The following is a 19,403-nucleotide window of genomic DNA, read 5'->3' as shown; positions in this document are numbered from 1 at the left end:
TTAGAACATAAAGTTGGTTTTCTAGTACAAAAATAAATCAAGATAGAAACTTGGTTCACAAGGGATAGAATAGCCAATATACATTTTCTTTTTATAATCACACACTTGTAATGTTTTCTAAATAATTAAAAAATGTAATTCATTGCTGTAAACCACTTTGTAAACAGACATTTTGTTATGAATTTATATGAGTGACACTTGCATGAAAAGTACTTAATCATTTCAAATTTTATAACAAATGTAATGCATTGTTTTATTTCCAGATAATTTGAAACCGCAACATTTGGTAAACAGTACTTTTCAGCTAGGTTCTTGTCTAAATGTCAAGCTGGCCTTGTCGATTTTTTAAACTAAGTCACCAACGTGGATTATTGGTGCTTGCTGCTGCTGAGAAAATGAACGCTGTCTGAAAGATTTCTACTCCAAAATTCTTATATATATGTGTGAGTTCAAACAATTTTCAAAAAAACTACCTGATATATTTTTATGATACATACATGAAAAAATAAAGGTTTTTACACTAACCTGTGCAGGTTTGAAATCTTTTCAATGAAAATTGTTTATGCTATAAAGCCTGAACTTTAAGGGACGGACCAGTCCAAACCAAATGACCAATTCACTTAGAACAAAAACTAAGATTAAGAAAATACTTTATTCTGATTGGTTGCCAAATTTGAGTATTTTCCCACTTCACAGAACTTTGGAAATCAATGAGATTTTGCAAGGGTAATGCACGTGACGTTAGGTGTAACACACGTGACAACAAATACCTTAATTCTCAGGGATTCAATGAATAAAAATTTATTAAAAGACTATTGTAATAATTAGAAGACTCCATAAAAATTTAGAAAAACACATTTTTATAAAAAAATAAAGGTATAATTCACAGAGTTTATACATTGTTTAAGAATGTAATGCACGTGACGCTTGAAAGGAGACTATTATAAAAAATGGTCACTGGTATGGGTTTTTATGTACTACATGAAAGAGTAATAACACCTTAAGACTAAACAAGCCAAAAAGAAAAGAGTAAAGTATTATAAGGACAATTTTAAATAAATGTTATTGCTGAAAAGCTTTCGAACTGTAACACACATGACATGGAATGGCCCAGAAGCAGACGACAACTTTTTTTTTTCAAAGTTAATTTAATTACAAGTTGTAGTTAAGAAATTTATTCATAAAAATCTGCACAAGAAAAGTAGTAAAATGAGGCAAAAAAAAAATTTTGTCTGAATAAATTTCAATTTTTTTTCAAGAGGGAGAAAATCCATTCAATAAATCTCATACCTCTATCACAAGATTCCCTAACTTCTTTACACCAAGAATTTTTTTCAATCTACCCTTCCCCTCCTTCAAATATGGGTGAAGAATTTCAAAACACAAAAAGAAAAGGATATAATCACTTACTTTGAATTTTTCCTCTGCTTCTTCAGATGACCTGGATTTGCTATCCACACGTTCTTTAGAAGAACCCGGTGCTAGTATAAAAATTTATTAAATAAAATTTTAAATAGAACATCCAACTATATAGTTAAATTAACCCCCGCCCCAAAAAAAAACATCAATTTTAAAACAATTAAATTTAAGATACAATATCAAACTATATGGTTAAATCAGACCAAAATAAATAAAAATTAAGTTAAAATATTTGTTTGTGTAGCAGACCTGGATGTGAAGGTATGTAGGAAATAATGTTAAAAATCGTATTTTCAACATCATGTTAGATTAAGCAGAGAAATAGTTTGGTTGGGTTTTTTTATGGCATATCAAGTCTTTTCAGGTTATTTAATGCTGATTCTGGTCATTTTGGTAAAAGTTTTTATGCTTCAAGTTCTTAATATTGTCAAATATTTATTCATGGTGTTTGATTCTGTGGTTTTGTAAAACAAAATTGTCTTTTTAGCTTTTCGGAATATGATTGAATCTTACAATGAGAAAAGAAAAAAAAACAATAACATCAATGTTTTAGGTCAGGAAGCCAATGCAAAGAAATGGAGAATTCCATTAGAAGATAAAAGATTAAAATTAAGGCTACTTGTCAGGATATGATGTCAAGGTCAGAAAGTTCAAAGGGTTTAAATGATTTAAAAACTGTTGTAAATAAAAAAAAAATAAATAAATCAAACCTTTGTTCTTTTTAGGACGAGATTCTTTCTTTGACTGGTGACTTCTACGAGATTTTTTCTGATCGCTACTTCTGGACTTTTTGGATGTTGTGCGTGGGGGACTAGATTCATCTGATGAAATTCCATTTGCATCATCTACAACAGAAAATAAAATTGAATGACATTTTTTCTTCTCATATTCCATTATATAAAATACAGCAATTAAAAATCTGTTCCATTAAATAAATTTTACATATTTTAATCACAGCAACCGAGTTATGCATGTTTAGTTCAATAAAAGCTTTACAGTCAAATTAATTTCACAACAATATTTTTTTTTAGTTAGGAAGAGGGTTGTAGACTTGAAGTAAGTTCATTGCTTGAGTCAATAAAGAGAGAAAAAAGAAAAAAAATAAAGTTAGCTGCATCACTTTAATTGACACTGTAAACAGCATGTGATAAAAATGATTTTATGTTGTTTTTTTTTTTAATATTATTAAATGAGGAACCATTTTGGGTTAAAATCTATTTAGCATTATATATGTAATCAGAAAAAATATTTGAAATGTGGGTACTTGTTACAAGAAAAGGGGGCCTTTTCTTGTAAGTAAGAAAAACATTAAATGAGTAAAAATGAGATTAGATAGACCGAGATTCGAACCTCGTAAGCAAGGTTCAGAAATAAGGTCATGTAGAAATGGAATGTGTTTTGGAAATGTATATTTAAGCCACGTGAGTTCTCCACGAGGTCCAGCACGTTTTGGACATGCATATGACGTCATGGCAGAAATGAATTCTCAATATAGGAGCTAGAGTCGAAGATGGGGTAGACAGAGTTGGAGATGGACAGACAGAGTTGGAGACAGGAGGCAGTCAAGCAGGATCCCTATGAAAGCAAGGGAGAAAGTTTTAATCATATAATCGACTTTGAATTCCTGGATGTCATCAATCATTGCAACCGGTTGAATGTAATAAAAGAACATACCATATTTTTTAACTGCATCTTGTGTCATCTTTCTACCAAATTGAAGGTAATGTGAACTAATCATTAATATGAACTTTGTGCCCTCTCATCTTATATGAACTTGTTCCCAAACATCTTTATAATGAACTTCGTGTATAACTCATCGAAGTAATGTGTCCCCTCTCCTCTGGTATTAAAGAACTGATCAATCTCTCTCCACTCTAATATCTGTGTTAAAAGAAGAAATATCTAAAGAACTGTAAAAGGTATAAATGTCCTCTCTCTTCTCCCTCTCATCAATATGTCCCCATTTATCTTAAAAAGACCCCACCTATGCAACGCTTGTACAGTTTAAGCAAAACATCAAAAAATGAAAATATCAAAAAAAAAAAAAAAAAAAAAAAAAGCCAACTGTTCCTCTGGCCTTCGTCAGGTGGTAACCGTGACGGATAGGAACTTCTAATCACCTGATGAAGGTCAAAGGAATAGTTGGCCGAAACGTTATGAAATAACAATTAATAAAGATGAGAATAATAGTCCGCAATAAATAAATTAATATAAATAATACTCATCTCAATAATGAATTCCAATTAAAATAACATATATCGAAAAAAAAGGTTATACTGTTTTGGACTGAAGATCTCTGAAAAATATTTCACTTAATTCGATTGACTATTTTTTTTTACAGTGGAAAAACACCTTTTTATGACAACAAATCAATTATTAAATCATTTCTCGCTGATAGGCTCATAAGAGTAGTGGTTGATGGGCAGAAATCAGAGGCCCACAGTATTAATGCTGGAGTCCCTCAGGGGTCCATCCTAGGCCCAACACTCTTCCTGATTTACATCAATGATCTCCCAAAACACATACTTAAATCATTCGTTGACATCTATGCTGATGACAATACCATCTATGGCAACACATCAAAGGCTGTAAATGACAAAGTTCTCTCTGATTTTCTCTCCTCTGATCTTGAGCATGTGGTACAGTGGGGGAAGAGGTGGCTGGTTACTTTTAATGCATCTAAAACCAAGCTCCTATCTTTACATCATCAACGCTCTGATCCCCATCTGCCATCAATTGAAATGAATGGCTCTCGTCTTGGGGGGGGAGGGCTTCATGTTTTGACAAGCTTCTGGGTTTGACCTTTACTCCTGATCTGAAATGGAACACATACATCAAGTCTGTTGCCAGGGTCGCTGGGAGATGGTGGGATCCTTCTACCACTCCAGAAGATATCTCACTACTGATGCAATTCTCTATCTGTATAAAAGCCAAGTATGTCCAAGGATGGAGTACTGCCACCACATCTGGGCACATGCTGCTAAAAAGAGTCTATTCTGTCTTGACAGAGTACAAAATAGACTTTGTGGCTTAGTGGGGAATGCCTTTTTCTCTTCCCTGCAACCTCTCTCCCACAGAAGAGACGTTACGAGCCTGTCTTTGTTTTATTGTTATTTCCATGGCAAGTGTTAGTCTGAGCTCCAATCTCTGCCCCACCCCCTCGCCAATCTTTCACGATAAACACCCGTCTAGCTGAAACCAGTCAATAATTTCCCCCACTCTTTATCTGTGCCTAAATCAAAGCGTAGATTCCATGAGCAAAGCTTCTTTCTTAGAAGTGCATGACTGCGGAACTCTCTTCCGTTTGCCTGTTTCCCACCTGACTACAACTTGGATGGCTTCAAGTCCAACATAAACAAATTTCTGACAAACCGCCCCCTTAAGTAAGACACTTTATCAAATCTCCAATACTAACGATTACTACGATACTATCCCATTGATTACTGTACACGCAATAACCCTTATCCCCAAGTGGCTTCTGGGCCTTGATAAGCAGTGACCTCCATGTAAAAAAAAAAAAAAAAATTATATATATAAATATTATCTTTAAGTTGGAACCTACCAAGATAACAAAAAACTCAATATGCTAGACAGAGCAATTAAATTTGATGCATTTGTTACTTTGATGAAAAGTGCTAAGCTTTGAAAATCTATGGATTAAAGAGTTTTCATTATTATAATTCCTCGTTTGAATTTTTGATGGGTCAATAATATATAAAATTTTATTTGTTATCATCAATTTTTTCTATTTCTTTATCATTCAAACACTACTGTGTTTAAATATATGGTTAAGTGACAGTTTTAGTCATTTAGAACTGCTTTAAAGATTCACCGTTCACTCATTTTTCAACGAAATTTCAAGCAATTTATTGTTTATAGATCACCTTCTCAGCTATATTATGAAAAAAAAATTTTCAATTTTCATTCAGTAAAACAAAAAAGTTATGATGAATTTACTGGTGTTCAAAATCGTAAAAATATGTGAGTGACGTTTTTTATGACTGGCTTCAGCAACTAGTGTTGCTACTAATTCGCCACTCTCGCGAAAAGAGAAGTAACAAGTGAAACAGAGAGAATGAAAGCAGATGAGTGCCGTACATTGTTTTACATATGTGTATGTTATGTTTATTGGGCCAAAAAATAACACTGAAATTAAACAAAGAACAGGTAAATTTATTGAGAGCCTGGAAAATCATGGATTACAATAGAAAAAGGCGAGCATGAAAAGTAATATGGTTAAGCTTAAACATGGAAAAGAAAAGGACTAGATATTCTAGTAAAAAATATAATAAATGTATAAATTTAAATATTGCAACATTAAGAATATTTTTTAAACTTCAATTGAGCATTATATAATCAATTCTTAATGCTGCAATATTTTAAGTTACAAATTTATATTTTTTACTAGAATATCTTGTCCTTTTCTTTTCCATGTTTAAGTTTAATCATATTACTTTTCATGCTCACATTTTTCTACTGTAATATATATATATATATATATATACGTTCCAGATTAAGAATATTTAAAGATAAAAACTAATGAATTTTACGAGGTTTATATAATAGTGGTCAATAATAAAGAGCAAGGTGTACCTTTATTTATATTCAAATAAACATTATTTTAATGTTACACACTTAAAATTATGTTTCGGTCCAATCGATTATAACATTAACCAACCAACTCATCAGGCAACAGAAAAGTTTTTATTCTTCATTCAAAAAGTCATATTCTCAAATGAAGACAAAAAAAAAATCGATCATATAAAACATTGACATTGAAAAAGTCACCTGTTTAAACTATAAAGAAGATAAAGAGGAGAGAAGGAGAAACAAAGTAAACCTCAACTGATTTTGCTTCAGATTAAATAGTCAAACATATATATATATATATATATATATATATATATATTAGTGTTGAATCGATTAATCGGAAATCAAAAAAAAAAAAAACAGAAATTTAGGGGGTATCGGAAAAATCTGTGCCTATTTTCCGATACCAAAAACGATTCTTTTAATTGGCTTTTTTATTTGTTTTTCTTCAAAGAAAAATATTCTACCGCTGATAGTCATACTAAAGCAGTGAATATCTGTTGATTTGAAACTATTAGTAAAACTAAAATCGATAGATCATCCTTCGCAAGTGTATCTTTACATTTGAGAAAAGATCTGCACATTTAGCATGTGTTTTTACTGTAATCGTGAAAAATAACAACTTTATAATTAAATATGTGTAGATTTAGAAGGAATTGATAATTGTATCAGAATTGGGAATTTAATACGGAATCGGTAAAAATACTGGAATCGTCCCATTCCTAATATATATATATATATATATACAGGGTGGGCCAAAATAAGGGTCCTATCTTTAAATATAATCATATATATATATATATAGGACCCTTATTTTGGCCCACCCTGTATATATATATATATATATATACACACACACAAAACACATTCTAAGAAAATCTGAGGTTATGTCACCCACAATATTGTGAGAATAACATTCAAGATGAGAACAGTAGTCGGAATGATCCAAATAATACATATTATCAATCCTCATCTCAAAACATCCAAAAATTCATTTGTAGAAACAATAGAAAAATTTTTTTTTAGTTTTTAATCAACTTGTTTTGTTCTTACCTTTTTTGTGTTTGGTTTTCTTTGAATGTTTCAGCGATGACTCTCTGTGTTCTTTGGACTTTTTGGAAGACTTTTCAGGAGAGACTTCATCGGCCGCACTATCATCACTTGCTCCTCTTTCATTCTGATGTTTTCTTTTCACACGTACTTTCTCATGCGATTGTTTCTCTTCCTCCTCTTCTAAAGATTTCAGCTCGCTCTTTAAAAGAAAACAAAGAAAACATTTCACAAAAAGTATTCCGACAAATTTTAATAATGAAAAACACTTAAAGCACTCATATCCATAAGAGAAACAATTTTCCAATCATAGAATTGTGGAAGGAACATGATAATGTATTGAAGTGACAGCTGACTAGTAAGGGTTGAGGACCCACGTTGCTTGGAAACAAGTGATATTAGAATGATGCAATGGATGTGTAATGCAAGTCTTAAAAAGAGGTTTAGATCTGATGACCTCAGAGCATAATTAAATCCATACAGTATAGGAACATAGGTGTAGAACAGGAGATTGTGTTGGTTTGGTCAAGATTAAGAGAATGGAGTAGCATTCTTTGGTTAGTAGATAAAGAACAGTTGAGGTGGCATGAGGTAAACCAAGGAAAACATGAGAGAGAAAGAGTAATAAAAATGGATTTGGAAGAAAAAGAGATAAATAACGACCTGACCAGAGATAGGTTAGTTTGGAAATCAATTTCTACAGACTGTCCAACACATGTAAAACGGATGTTAAACTCATGATGATGGTGATGATAATGATATTTTGTTAGACAGATACACTATATTAAGAACTAGTAGATATATCCAGCATTGCCCGAGTATCAAATGTTGAACATAACTAATAAAACAAACAAAAGGTATGAATCACCTCATTTCATCCATTTACAAGTGATATAGTACAACTACAGTTTGAACTATTTATTTACAAAAGTAGAATTATTTGTATTAAAAATGTCTCCTAGTATTAACTCAGGCCAGTGAAGGTTGGGGATATGCACTGCATGGAGAGAAATGATAGGAGAATGATAAAATCAATGTGTAATTTAAGTCCTAAAGATAGGTTTAGATCTGATGACCTCAGAGAAAGATTAAATCTGGGCAGTATAGGGAGATGTGTACAGGAGATTTTGATGGTATGGTCACATTGAAAAAAATGGATGAGAGATTTTAGGTTAGCAGATGTAGAATTAAGGTATTACAAACAAAAGTAAATAGAAGGCCAAGAGAAACATGGAAGGAAGTGGTAAGAATGGATTTGAGAGAAAGAGAAATAAATAAAGACCTGGTCAGAGATAGATTGATTTGAAAACCTATTTACAAAAGCTGTCCAACACATGCCAGCATATAAAACGGACATTAAATCAATATGATGATGAATCATTACATGTGAATCAATTTTTAAATAGAATTTTCATTCGTTAAATTATTGCTTTTGTTAATTTGTTGGTAAATATTTTAACAAATAAACATGTGAATATTATTTTTTTTTTTCTTTTAGAAAATTGCTTTTATTTTTAAAAACATAAAAAAATTATGAACTTCAGTTTTTACAATTAAGAAAAAAAAAGAAAAAAGTAGCAAACTCAAGGTTTGGAGGCATTGTTAAAGAGGACATTGGAGAAATAGTGTTGATGTCAAAGTTATACTATCATGTTCTAAGAAAATGATGACTAAAACTTGTCTGATTAAAAATGAACAATGCTACTAGAGCTCTCGGTTGGTTTCAATAAAAAGCTGGACAATGTTGGCAACTGCTTTGGCTGCCCCATACCCAACATTACAATCTTCAACAGCAAAAAAAAAGACCATTCTTTTCATCATTTCATATTTATCTAGGATTTTATACTTATTTTAAAAAAAGGCCCTTTTTATTTTAGTGCAGGGTGATCCCCAACATCCTATAGATTCATTAATAAAATTCATCATTCTTTATACAATGCAACTATATTTGGTGTAAAACAAGCTTCCTGTTACCGAACTTATCCACCAAGATTCAATCATGAATGTCCAACAGTCTTTATCAGCATTCAATAAACAGCATTGGATATGACAACATGCAAAATTGTCAATAACTTTGATTCACCTATATCGGGACACTGCCCTAACTTTGGCTATGATGGCCCACTTCTGTTCAGGAAGAGTTTGGGAATTATTTGATACACATTATTTGAGATAATCTCACGGATAAAAATTTAGGAGTTTAAGGTTTTGAATAACATTGTATAGTGATAAAAGATTATGTTTCTGAATTTTTTATATGAGGATTGATAATCCGCATTATTTGAACTGTTGTTATTTTGAGTGTTATTCGCACGTTTCGGTTGATTTAACCTCCAACCTTCTTCAGTTGTATTTTATCAAACTTTAGAACCTTTACAAAGTATTTTATCCACTACACCATGGGTCAGTGGCATAGTGGATAAAGTACTTGGTAAAATTCAGTTGTAAGTTATGCTCTTCTAGAGGTTAAAGGTTCAATCTTCAGTGCAGGCAACACAAAAAAAATACAATTGCAGATTACTCAGGACTTCTACCCAATCATGGCTGGTGGAACGAGAACATTCTACTCTTGTGGATTAAAGAAACGCTTTCATTTGAAATTCTGTGTAGATTCTAGAGTTTAACAAGATACACCTACAGGTTTTTTTGTTTGTTTTTTTTTACCCCAAACAAGGCATAATTGCCCCTTGAACTTAAAGGGCTACTATTTGAGACAATGTCTATAGGGGACTATGTAGGAGATTAGCAAGATGTTTGTTCACATTACATTTCAACTTTTACACAGAAGAAGAAAGCAAGGAGGGGATTTTAAAGTCTAGCATGCCAAGGAAAGAAACTATTAAAATAGAAGGCTTTTCAGTATCTAGTGATCTCTACAGTAAAAGGTTGAAATTTTGTTGCTAGATATGTATGTTGAGGGTACACGTGCAAGGAGTTCATCAGAGCACATTCTATTAAAGTACACATAAACCATACACAAGGATGCAATATTGTTGCGATAGGACAGGGGTTGCAGCTTGATTGATAGTGTGGAGATTACATCAACTGAAACACTGTGTGAATAACACTCAAAATAACAACAGTAGTCTAAATAATCCAAATAATATTAGCAGAAAGATTGTTGTGCATTCATGACTGAAACCTGGTGTACAAGTCAGTCATAGACAGATTTGTATCAAATATCGTTACACTGCAAGGATTGCATATTTTATTAACAGATTCATCGAATGTTTATATAAAAAAATACTTATAATAATATTCTTCTTCAATATTTTTTTATTATAAATTTGCACATCCACTAGGCATAATTACAAATATTCAAATCATTATAAACTCACCTTTTTTCTTTCAAGTGCAAGTTCCAATTCTCTGTCAACTTCATCGATATCCAGAATCCCTTCTTCAACATCACTTCGAATCGTGGGATCTTTAACCTTGACATCCACGGATGACGAGACAGATGACTTTCCACTTTCTTCCTCTCGACTAATACGGGCTTTAAATTTTCTCTTGCATAATTCCATCAAAGCTAAATTGGCCGTCAGGGAAGTCTCCGTGCTATTTTCTTTGTGAGATGAAACAGTCACCGCAGAATCAACAGGACTACCAGCATCCAAAGCAGTGAGAGCAACGGGAGGAATTTTGTTGTCATCTATCGTATCATTATCTTTCTCTTCATTTGCTCCCACTGTATTCTGCATGCCTTTACCTGTAGATGAAGAAATGCTACCGGCATCAGATTCTTCATCTTTTTCCTTGTTAGCTTCTGGTGGAGAGTCTGGCTTCAGCATTGGTCCATACATCGGTTCAGCCGGTTCATTGGTAGATTCCTGGCCTACATGGTCCGGTTCGATCGTCTCTGGAGAATTGCTAGTGTCTTTGGTATTTCTGTCACTCATAGATGGAGGTAGATGAGGTCCATATTCTACATGAGATTCTACATCTTTTGATGAAGTTTCAGATATGCTTGACTTCTTTTTTATCTTTTCACTTGAAACAGAAAATAAAAGAAAATGCAAATCAAACATAGGAAAACCATCGAAAATGATTGACAAATTATTTTCTGTTTGTTCGTCATGCTTTTATGGGAATCTTTTTTTTTAATCTATATATTTACCCCCTTTTTTAGGCAGAAAGAGGGCTCTTAAGTCTAATGAATTAAGAAGGAATTATTTATTACTAGTCACTGAAGTGCCTCTACCAGTAAATGCCAACGGGGCTATCTAGGTATTTTTTGCAGGCCAGAGTGCTCCTCTCCCATTTTCCGACCATTATGTCACATCTGTGAGGACTAGTAAGTAAAAGTACACTCCCAACTAGATCTTGATTCGCTGACTACCATATACAAAATGTTTAAAAATGTTGGTGCACAGGCTCCACGCATTCTTTTGATCAAAAGGAAAAATAGTCATAAATGAATTTCTAACCAATAAAAGGTTCTGCACCGAAAATAATTAACTCTTTTTGAGCCTACAGGTGGGTATAAAAACCTGATATTTTTTGTGAACCCGAGAGAGAAGAGAAAATTTTAAATAAAATCAAACTGGTATAGAGAAAAATCTGCTATCGCTGTAAGAGTCAAGTACATTCTCATCAAACTTACTTCCAAAAACCAGAAGGAAAATATCAAAAAATAAATAATTAAATAAGACAGTACATTCATAAAGATTTCTTTTTAATTCCTCTTTTTCCTTCTTTCATTTTCTAAATGAACTATTCAATTTGAACATTCTTCTTCGAAGCTTATATTTTGTTATATATAAAGTTTACTTCAAATTTTGAATTTGCCTTTATCTACATGGAAGTTGGCCGATTGTATGTTTTAATATTAAATTAAATAGCTCCTCAAAGGTGCCATACATCGTCCCGATATGAGAGGAAGATAAATATTTCAAAGTCTAACTTATTTTAAAGACTTTTGACCCTCAGCAACCTCTTTCCATCATATATTTTGGAATGTGTGTTAGTGGTATTAGTGATGGAATGGAGAGGTGGAGATTAATTGATAAGTTGGAAAACAAACACTGAAGGATGTAAAAACCAAGGCTCTAAGTTTAATTTATATCTCGGTTAAAGAATAGACTATCTGCTTTTGCCATTTATTTTCTCAAACACACAGAAAAAGAATCTAATATATAAAGCAAAGTAAGTCTGTAGATCTACTATAGATAAATTTATTATTTAATCTATCTGAAATAATTATGTCGACCAGATTTTAAAAGTTGGACCTAAATAACATTTAAGCTGACAAATCAAACTTTATTTTGATTAACCAATTTTCAATTTTTATTGTTGTACCATGTTATTGGCAATTAATTAAATGTGCTTCACTTCAATTTTTAAAAAGTGCTTAATTTAATAAGATAGTTTAATATGGACACATTTTTAAATAAACACCTAAAAAGAAAAATCAGCTAAGGGGAATAACTCTTAGTCTTTACTAAGAGTTAGCAGTCCTTATTTGCTTTTTTAACTTAGGTACTGAACCTAACAAGAAACAAAAAAACAATGGTGTAATTATAGAACAGAACTATTTACAAAACAAATTTGAACATAAAAATCCAGGCAATGATGAATCTGTACTGTTAGTATATAAATAATTAAGTAAAACAAAATAAAAATTTTCTTCTTGCAGTGCACCATATATTACCTAAATAAGGAGAATGAAATCATCTTTTTTCCTATATAAAGAATGAGTACTACTGAAATATCTTGAGACTTGCTAGCTCAACGTTTCAATTGCTAAATAAATGATTCTATTTTTCTATTCTTAATACTTGGAGTTTTTACAAAACACTGCTTCCAGGAAGAATGTCAAGCCTCACCTCTTCTTTGGTATTTTTCGTTTTTTTGGTTTTGTTTTACCATCTTTCAGAAGTTTTGTCATTTTCTCTTCATATTCTTTATAAAGAAGCAAATACTGTGTAAACTCTGGTGGAATCTCCCACGTTACTTCATTCGTCGTAATGTTCCAGTAGTAACAGTGTTGTGTGTTGTCATCGTAACATTGCTGCCATTCGGTTGTCGGTTCTGGAACGACAAAGAGAAGGCATTTTAAAAGTTATCAACAAGTTGTATTTAGTCAGACATGAAAGAAAATTTTCTTTTTATAAATAAATAAAAAAATACACTGTGGTTAATCTTTTCTTTAATTTAAATTTTCATTTTTTTTTCCTTTTTAGAAACAAGTCACCGTTTATCAAGGACTTCAGGCCACTGCTTGTGCTAAAGGATAAGGGTTATTGAGTTTCACAGAGTGAAACAATGAGGGGATTAGTAATGATGCTTGTAACTAGTCAGAAACTGAGGACAACTCAAAGATTTGTTTATATTAGACTTGAAAACGGCAATGTTATAATCGTCAGAATAGCCACTCCATGGATAGTGTGTTCCATAGACATTTAGTTCTAGGAAAGAAACATTGCTCGCGTAAGATTTGCTTAATTCTAGGCACACAGACAAAGAAAGGGAATTTATTAACTGTGGCTGTAACTAGGCAAGTTTTGTTGTGAATGTTTTACAGGGGGACCATAAAATGAAGCTCAGTCAAGCACCTGCCATGAAAACAATGATAGCCTACAGAAAAATTAGCAAAAACTCTTCTGTGAAAAGAGGATGGCTAAAAGGACATCAACCACTAGATTTTGAAGCCAGTTTTGTACTTTGTCAAGGCAGCTTTCCAGATTTGGCAACAGAATTCCATCCTAGGACATATTTGACTCTTAAACAGATAGAGAATTGTCAGGAATGAGGCGGTAGAATGACCCAATCATTTTTCCATTAGCTTTTACAACAGATTTGATGTAAGTCTTCTACTTCAAAAAGGTCATTCGCAGCTTATCAAAGCAGAGGGCTTCCTCAAGATGAGAACCATTCATTTAAACTGAGGTAAAGTGAAAACCAGAGCATTGGTGGTGAAAGGAGAGAACCTTTTTTCCCCATTGGACAACATGTTCCAGGTTGGAAGAGAGAAAATCAGAAAGATCTTGATTATTAATGCTCTTCAAAGTATTGCCATAGATGATCGTGTTATCTGCATAAATATCAACAAATGATTTTATAAAGTAATTTGGAAAATCATTGATAAAAATCAGGAAGAGAATTGGGTCCAAAATCGATCTCTAAGGTGTGCCAGTGTTGACACTAAGAGTTTCAGATTTCTGCCCATCAATGCCTACTTTTATCAACCTATCAAAGAGAAAGGATTTGATAGTTGAGAGGATATTTCTAGATATTCCATGGCTAGAAATCTTGTGAAATAGATCTTTATGGCAAACTCTGGTCTTTAATATGCTGAGAGCTATTGCTCTAGAAACGAAGTCCCTGTTAATAAATTCACTGATCCTGTGTGATATTACAGTCAGCAAATCAGCTGCAGGACAAAATTTATGGCTTGTGGTTCTTTCATAAAATAGTAGTTTATTCAAGAAATACTGATTTTTAAATATACTCAACTTTCATACTTCAATTGCAATAATAAATAACTTTCTAGCTGCCAATTTAAAAGCTAAACTAGATTCTAATTTTTTTTTTTTTTTTGACAAATACCTTAAAATCTTGGAGAAAAAAAAAAAATTCTAAATTTAGAATAGAGAGGAATCAGGTTCACAAATAAATTTAACGGATAATGATCTTCTATTTTCTGTCCATTCTTGCCATTTAGAATAGTTAGCATTCAAAATTCTGTTGATATTTTTTGAAGCTGAAGAGTATATAAAAAAATTACCTTACCATTAACTCTAAGTCCGAGTGGCAAGCCCCAGTTTTATAACCCCTCTTAAAATTACACATAATTGTAAAAAAAAAAAAAAAAAAAAAAAAAACAACACACACACAGGATTTATTTACCATAGAAAAATAAAAATTAATTACTTTAAACGCTGGAATCGCCCCGAACTGGTAGATTATTTTACACTAAATTTAGATGTGAAACTAATCCCGTACTCTAAAATAATTGTTTCTGTTTTTTTTTCTTTCAAGTTTTCAGGGTTTCACACATAATTGTCTGTATCCCTACCACTAACCCAAAGTCCAAGTGGCAAGTCCCTCCTCAAAACTACACAATCATCTAAACACTAGAGAAAACAATCATCCTCCATACAAAACATACACACACAGGATTCATTTCCCATAGAAAAAAACGAATTAACTTTTATAAAACACTAGAATGGCCCTGAAATGTGGGATTATTTCATATTAAATTTTCATATTAAACTGTTTTTTTCCCCTTTCTGAAATGTTTTTAAAGGTGTTCATATGCAATTACCAACAAAAATGAGAATCGTATATTTTGGAGAAGTGATTAATCTAAAATAATACTAAAGAAATTTTGTAATATACACATTAAACAGTGCGGGTATTAATTTTCAGTCACTTAGAAATAAAATACATTAAAATTTACCTGACTTCTGTAACTTTTTTTCTAGTTGTATATGGTAGCTTTAAGGTATTGCAGCATATTTAGTGCATTTACTGAAGATTATTTGGAAATCATTAATTTCTGAAAAATTTCAGTGCCATATTTAAATTCCTTGCACAAAAGTACACTTTTATGGCAAATTTCATTGCTTAATCTTGTGTTTTAATAAACATATAACATTTTTACTGAAAAAGTAAGGAAAAAATGTGACAATAGACATATGGTTTTAAAGGGAAAAATATCCAAATGTTCAAGGCACAAAAATAATCATAACTTTCTTAATTTTGGTCAGATTTTAAAAAAAATTTAAAAATATTCTTTTTTCATATCATGAAACTATGCTATTATTGAGATAAATATCTCAATTAGCAATTTAAGTTTTTCAGATATAATGCTACATTTGTGATTTCAAATTTGTGAGAGAAAAAGAGGGAAATAGAAGATGAATGGGAAACAACAAAAAAAACAAAGACAAAAAAGGTAAAACAAAAAAAGAAAGAAAAGGTAACACAAAAAATGATAAGGCAAAAAAAAAAAAACAGTGGAAGAAAAAAGAAAAGAGGAAGGAATAAGGACAGAAAAGGGTATGAACTAAACGAAGGGGAAAATTCTCACCTTCAGGCCAGACAATTTTTTCTTCTTGAGATTGCAGGGCTGGCTGTTGTACTGCTGCTGTGACCCTTTCGTCAACTGCCTCCTTCACAGTTTTGCAGGTTTTGGAAGTACCATTACCATTCAATGGCTCTTTGTTCTTTGGTTCAGATGAGACTGTGTTTGACTGCACATTCTGTTCCCGATCAACACCAGAATTATCACTGGCATCAATTTCATTCGATTCTTCACTCTTCTCTTTCTCTTCTTCATCTCCAAGAGCATCAATTTCCTTAAAAAAAATAAATAAACTTCCTACTTCCTTTGAAACACATTTTGATTTCTAAATATTGGGGAAAGTCGTAGTTTTTGTCATTGTGTTTAGCATATATTCTTTACCTTCATATATTTTGTGCGTTTTTTATTCGTATAAGGACAATGTATTTAAACCATATTTAATCTACATATACATGTCATGAGTGATACTATAGACTGCTCCCTTCCACCTATCAAGACACAAACAAGAACCAGAAAGATTAGTTAGGAAATAAATGACAATATAAAAGCAACAGATCCACTGTACTACACAGACCAGTGATGCCATGATGATTATTAACTTTCTGGATGGCTGAATAGTGATGGAGAAAGTGACGTGAACAAGGGTCGGAGGTAGTTAGAACTCTTATTCTGGCAACGGATCCACCAGCTCTCGAGAGACTACCAGTCATATTCAAACAGTAGTTGAGTATTGTTTGTGTGATCCACTGTTTAAATCCCTAAACACAATAGTCTTATGTTGTCAATTGTTGTAACGTTGGCATCATTAATTCTCTCCAGAGAATCAATTGGCTGCTAAAAATTTTAACACTTTATCAAAAAAGTGAACAAACATATTACATATATTTAAAAAATAAATAAAAAATTATTTCTCTATTCTAACTTCTAAAAAACATAATATCTAGTTGGCAGAGCTGGATTGTATGCGACGGTTCTGTGCGAGAAAATCTCACCAACTGCTCTCTGCTCCTCTTGTAGCAACTAAAACGGGAGAGAGAGACATTCAACAAAGAGAAAGAGAAACAAAAATATGCAACAAAAAAGAAGAGAGAAAGAAGAACAATAGTCACTAATTGTATTCTATCAACAAGTTCACCTTTCGCTGTCGGGTGTAGAGGTGTCCAGCCTTTGACCCTTGGAATGTTGATTGACACTGTTAATGTGGATAAAATAATGTCTCTAGTTACTTGATTCCTCTTAAGGGCAAAGTTAAGCACAAGATGGATTCCGTGTGGAGAAATGCAGCTCCAAAGGGATTCCCATCAACAAGGGTTTATGACTATTGCAGTATCAACATCAACAATTACACTATTTAAAATATTTTTAAATAGTGTCTTTTTTAGATGTTTTTTTTTATAGGGGAGTAATTGTAAACTTGCACCAAGAATTAGAAAAAAAACAAAAAACAAATGGTACATACAGCAAGAAATGAAGCGACTTGAGAATCAATATCAGGCGTCTTCGGTTTATTGGAAGTTGTAGTGTCAGTCTTTGTTACTAAACTGGCATCTTCGGAAGGTTTTGGTGTAATTTCTTTCTGCAGATCTTTCAAAGATGAAGATGGTGAGGAAACGCTGTCCGTTGTCTCCTTGCTTTCCTTTTGAAAAGCAATAAACTCTCGATTATATACAGGAGCAGCACTTTCTTTTTGATAAGCCTGAAACTCTCGAAGAAAAATGTCTGCTGAGGTTTCTTTCTTGGCGCCAACAATCTCCAACATTTCCGCCTGGAGACTATTATTATCAGTTTTCTCTTTGACAACTTCACTGTCTTCTTCTTTCATGACTGAATCACCTAAAAAGATACAAAAATGGCATACAACAAATAGTTGCATTTACTGAAACAGATTCAGTTTCACTTATAGCATAGCAAATTATGAAAAAAAAAAAAAAAAAAAATGTATAGTCATCTTATATATAAAATAGAGCCCATTCTCAGTATCATTGTAATTGCTTTTTGTTCTATGGCATATCAACCCTTTTCAGGCTATTTAATGCCGAATCCAGTAATTTTTAAAAGAAGTTTTGATACTTCAAGTTCTTCATATCTTCAAATATTTATTCTTGGATTTTAGTTTAGTCAGTTTCGTAATAACATTTTTCATACAATGTGCATAATTAAATCTGTTTCCTCCACCATATATGGTAAATATTGATCTGTGTTGTTAAGAATAAAAATGTTTTTTTCTGATATTTAATCCTGATTGATATTCTTGATTATCTCTAATATAAATCTCACCTGTGTTTAAATGTATGTATGTATGTTTGTATGTCTGCCTAAAACTTAACAGAGGCGACGGATTTTCACGAAATCCATATCATTTTAAAGCTGGACCCTTCAGATAACAAATATCGAAAAATGGACCAAACACGTTAATTCCTTCACCCTCAACTGGGCACTTTTCTACAGGGAGGACTCCTTTTTTTTTACCGATATTTTTGAAAGTCATCCCTTTTTTTCAATTGTCCAAACCTTACTTTAAACCTCCGTCACTTCCGGTTTGGCGATAGACGCAACAGCAAAGACATCATGTTTTTTTTTTTCATTCTTTTCCTCCTTCGCGGTATGGGTTCGAACCTGTCTGCCTACTACTACTTTTTTTTTTTTTTTTTGGCCCAACACACACCTCCAAACACCCAGGCTAGTTACTCATAAAGGAAGGCGACAAACTGATACTCTCAAACTCAGAAGTCCCAACACTGCCACTCATAACACTATGACAAATTGATTAAACAATATTTTTGCTATTTACTGACAATTGAAAAAAGAGACAGAGAAAAATTAAGGGGATTAAGAGGAACCTAAAAACAGAAAAAAATGAAGGGAAAAAGAAGCTGCTTGTTCTTGGTTTACTTTTTCTTAATTGCCAAGATGGCTCAATAAGTTAGCAAGCCACACTTATAGAGATTGTGAGTTCAAACCTCGATCTGAGCAGGAGAATTTTTACTCTAATTTTGTCCCAAAATGAACTTAAATATTACAAATTACAATATTAACTTCTATTTATTTTCATTTTTTTCTCTGTAATTTATATAATTTATAGAATTTAGCACTCTGGCAACACCAGATAACCCTGCTAGTTAAGCAAGTGTGACATTGTTGTGGTCACATTCAAAATATGACTCTTACGTTGGCTAAAGGTCACCATGCGGATGAGAGTATATAACAATATCTGAGGATCTCAGTGTAATCATTTTATACTTGGTCAAAATTATAAAACACAGAGTATAAATTGTTTTTTTTTTATGTTCAGTTACAGATTAGCAATCACGGTATG

General features: G+C 32.3%; 1 protein-coding gene across 2 annotated transcripts in view; it reads right to left on the bottom strand.

The window, feature by feature from the left end:
- Nucleotides 1-19,403, bottom strand: part of LOC145293004 (uncharacterized) — a 78,799-nt gene that overhangs the window by 40,752 nt on the left and 18,644 nt on the right. For both annotated transcript variants that reach the window (XM_080139260.1, XM_080139259.1), the window contains exons 5-11: nucleotides 17,547-17,920; nucleotides 16,094-16,361; nucleotides 12,885-13,089; nucleotides 10,398-11,049; nucleotides 7,063-7,261; nucleotides 2,130-2,264; nucleotides 1,411-1,481 (exon numbers count right to left, since the gene is read on the bottom strand). In XM_080139260.1, coding sequence (XP_079995386.1) covers nucleotides 1,411-1,481; nucleotides 2,130-2,264; nucleotides 7,063-7,261; nucleotides 10,398-11,049; nucleotides 12,885-13,089; nucleotides 16,094-16,361; nucleotides 17,547-17,920 — 1,904 coding nt within the window. The remainder of the gene's footprint in view (nucleotides 1-1,410; nucleotides 1,482-2,129; nucleotides 2,265-7,062; nucleotides 7,262-10,397; nucleotides 11,050-12,884; nucleotides 13,090-16,093; nucleotides 16,362-17,546; nucleotides 17,921-19,403) is intronic.

The sequence above is a fragment of the Euprymna scolopes genome, chromosome 14 (genome assembly GCF_053919585.1).
Source record: "Euprymna scolopes isolate OS-2025 chromosome 14, ASM5391958v1, whole genome shotgun sequence".
NCBI classification, from domain to species: domain Eukaryota; kingdom Metazoa; phylum Mollusca; class Cephalopoda; order Sepiida; family Sepiolidae; genus Euprymna; species Euprymna scolopes.
This window is presented reverse-complemented; position numbering and strand designations above follow the sequence as displayed.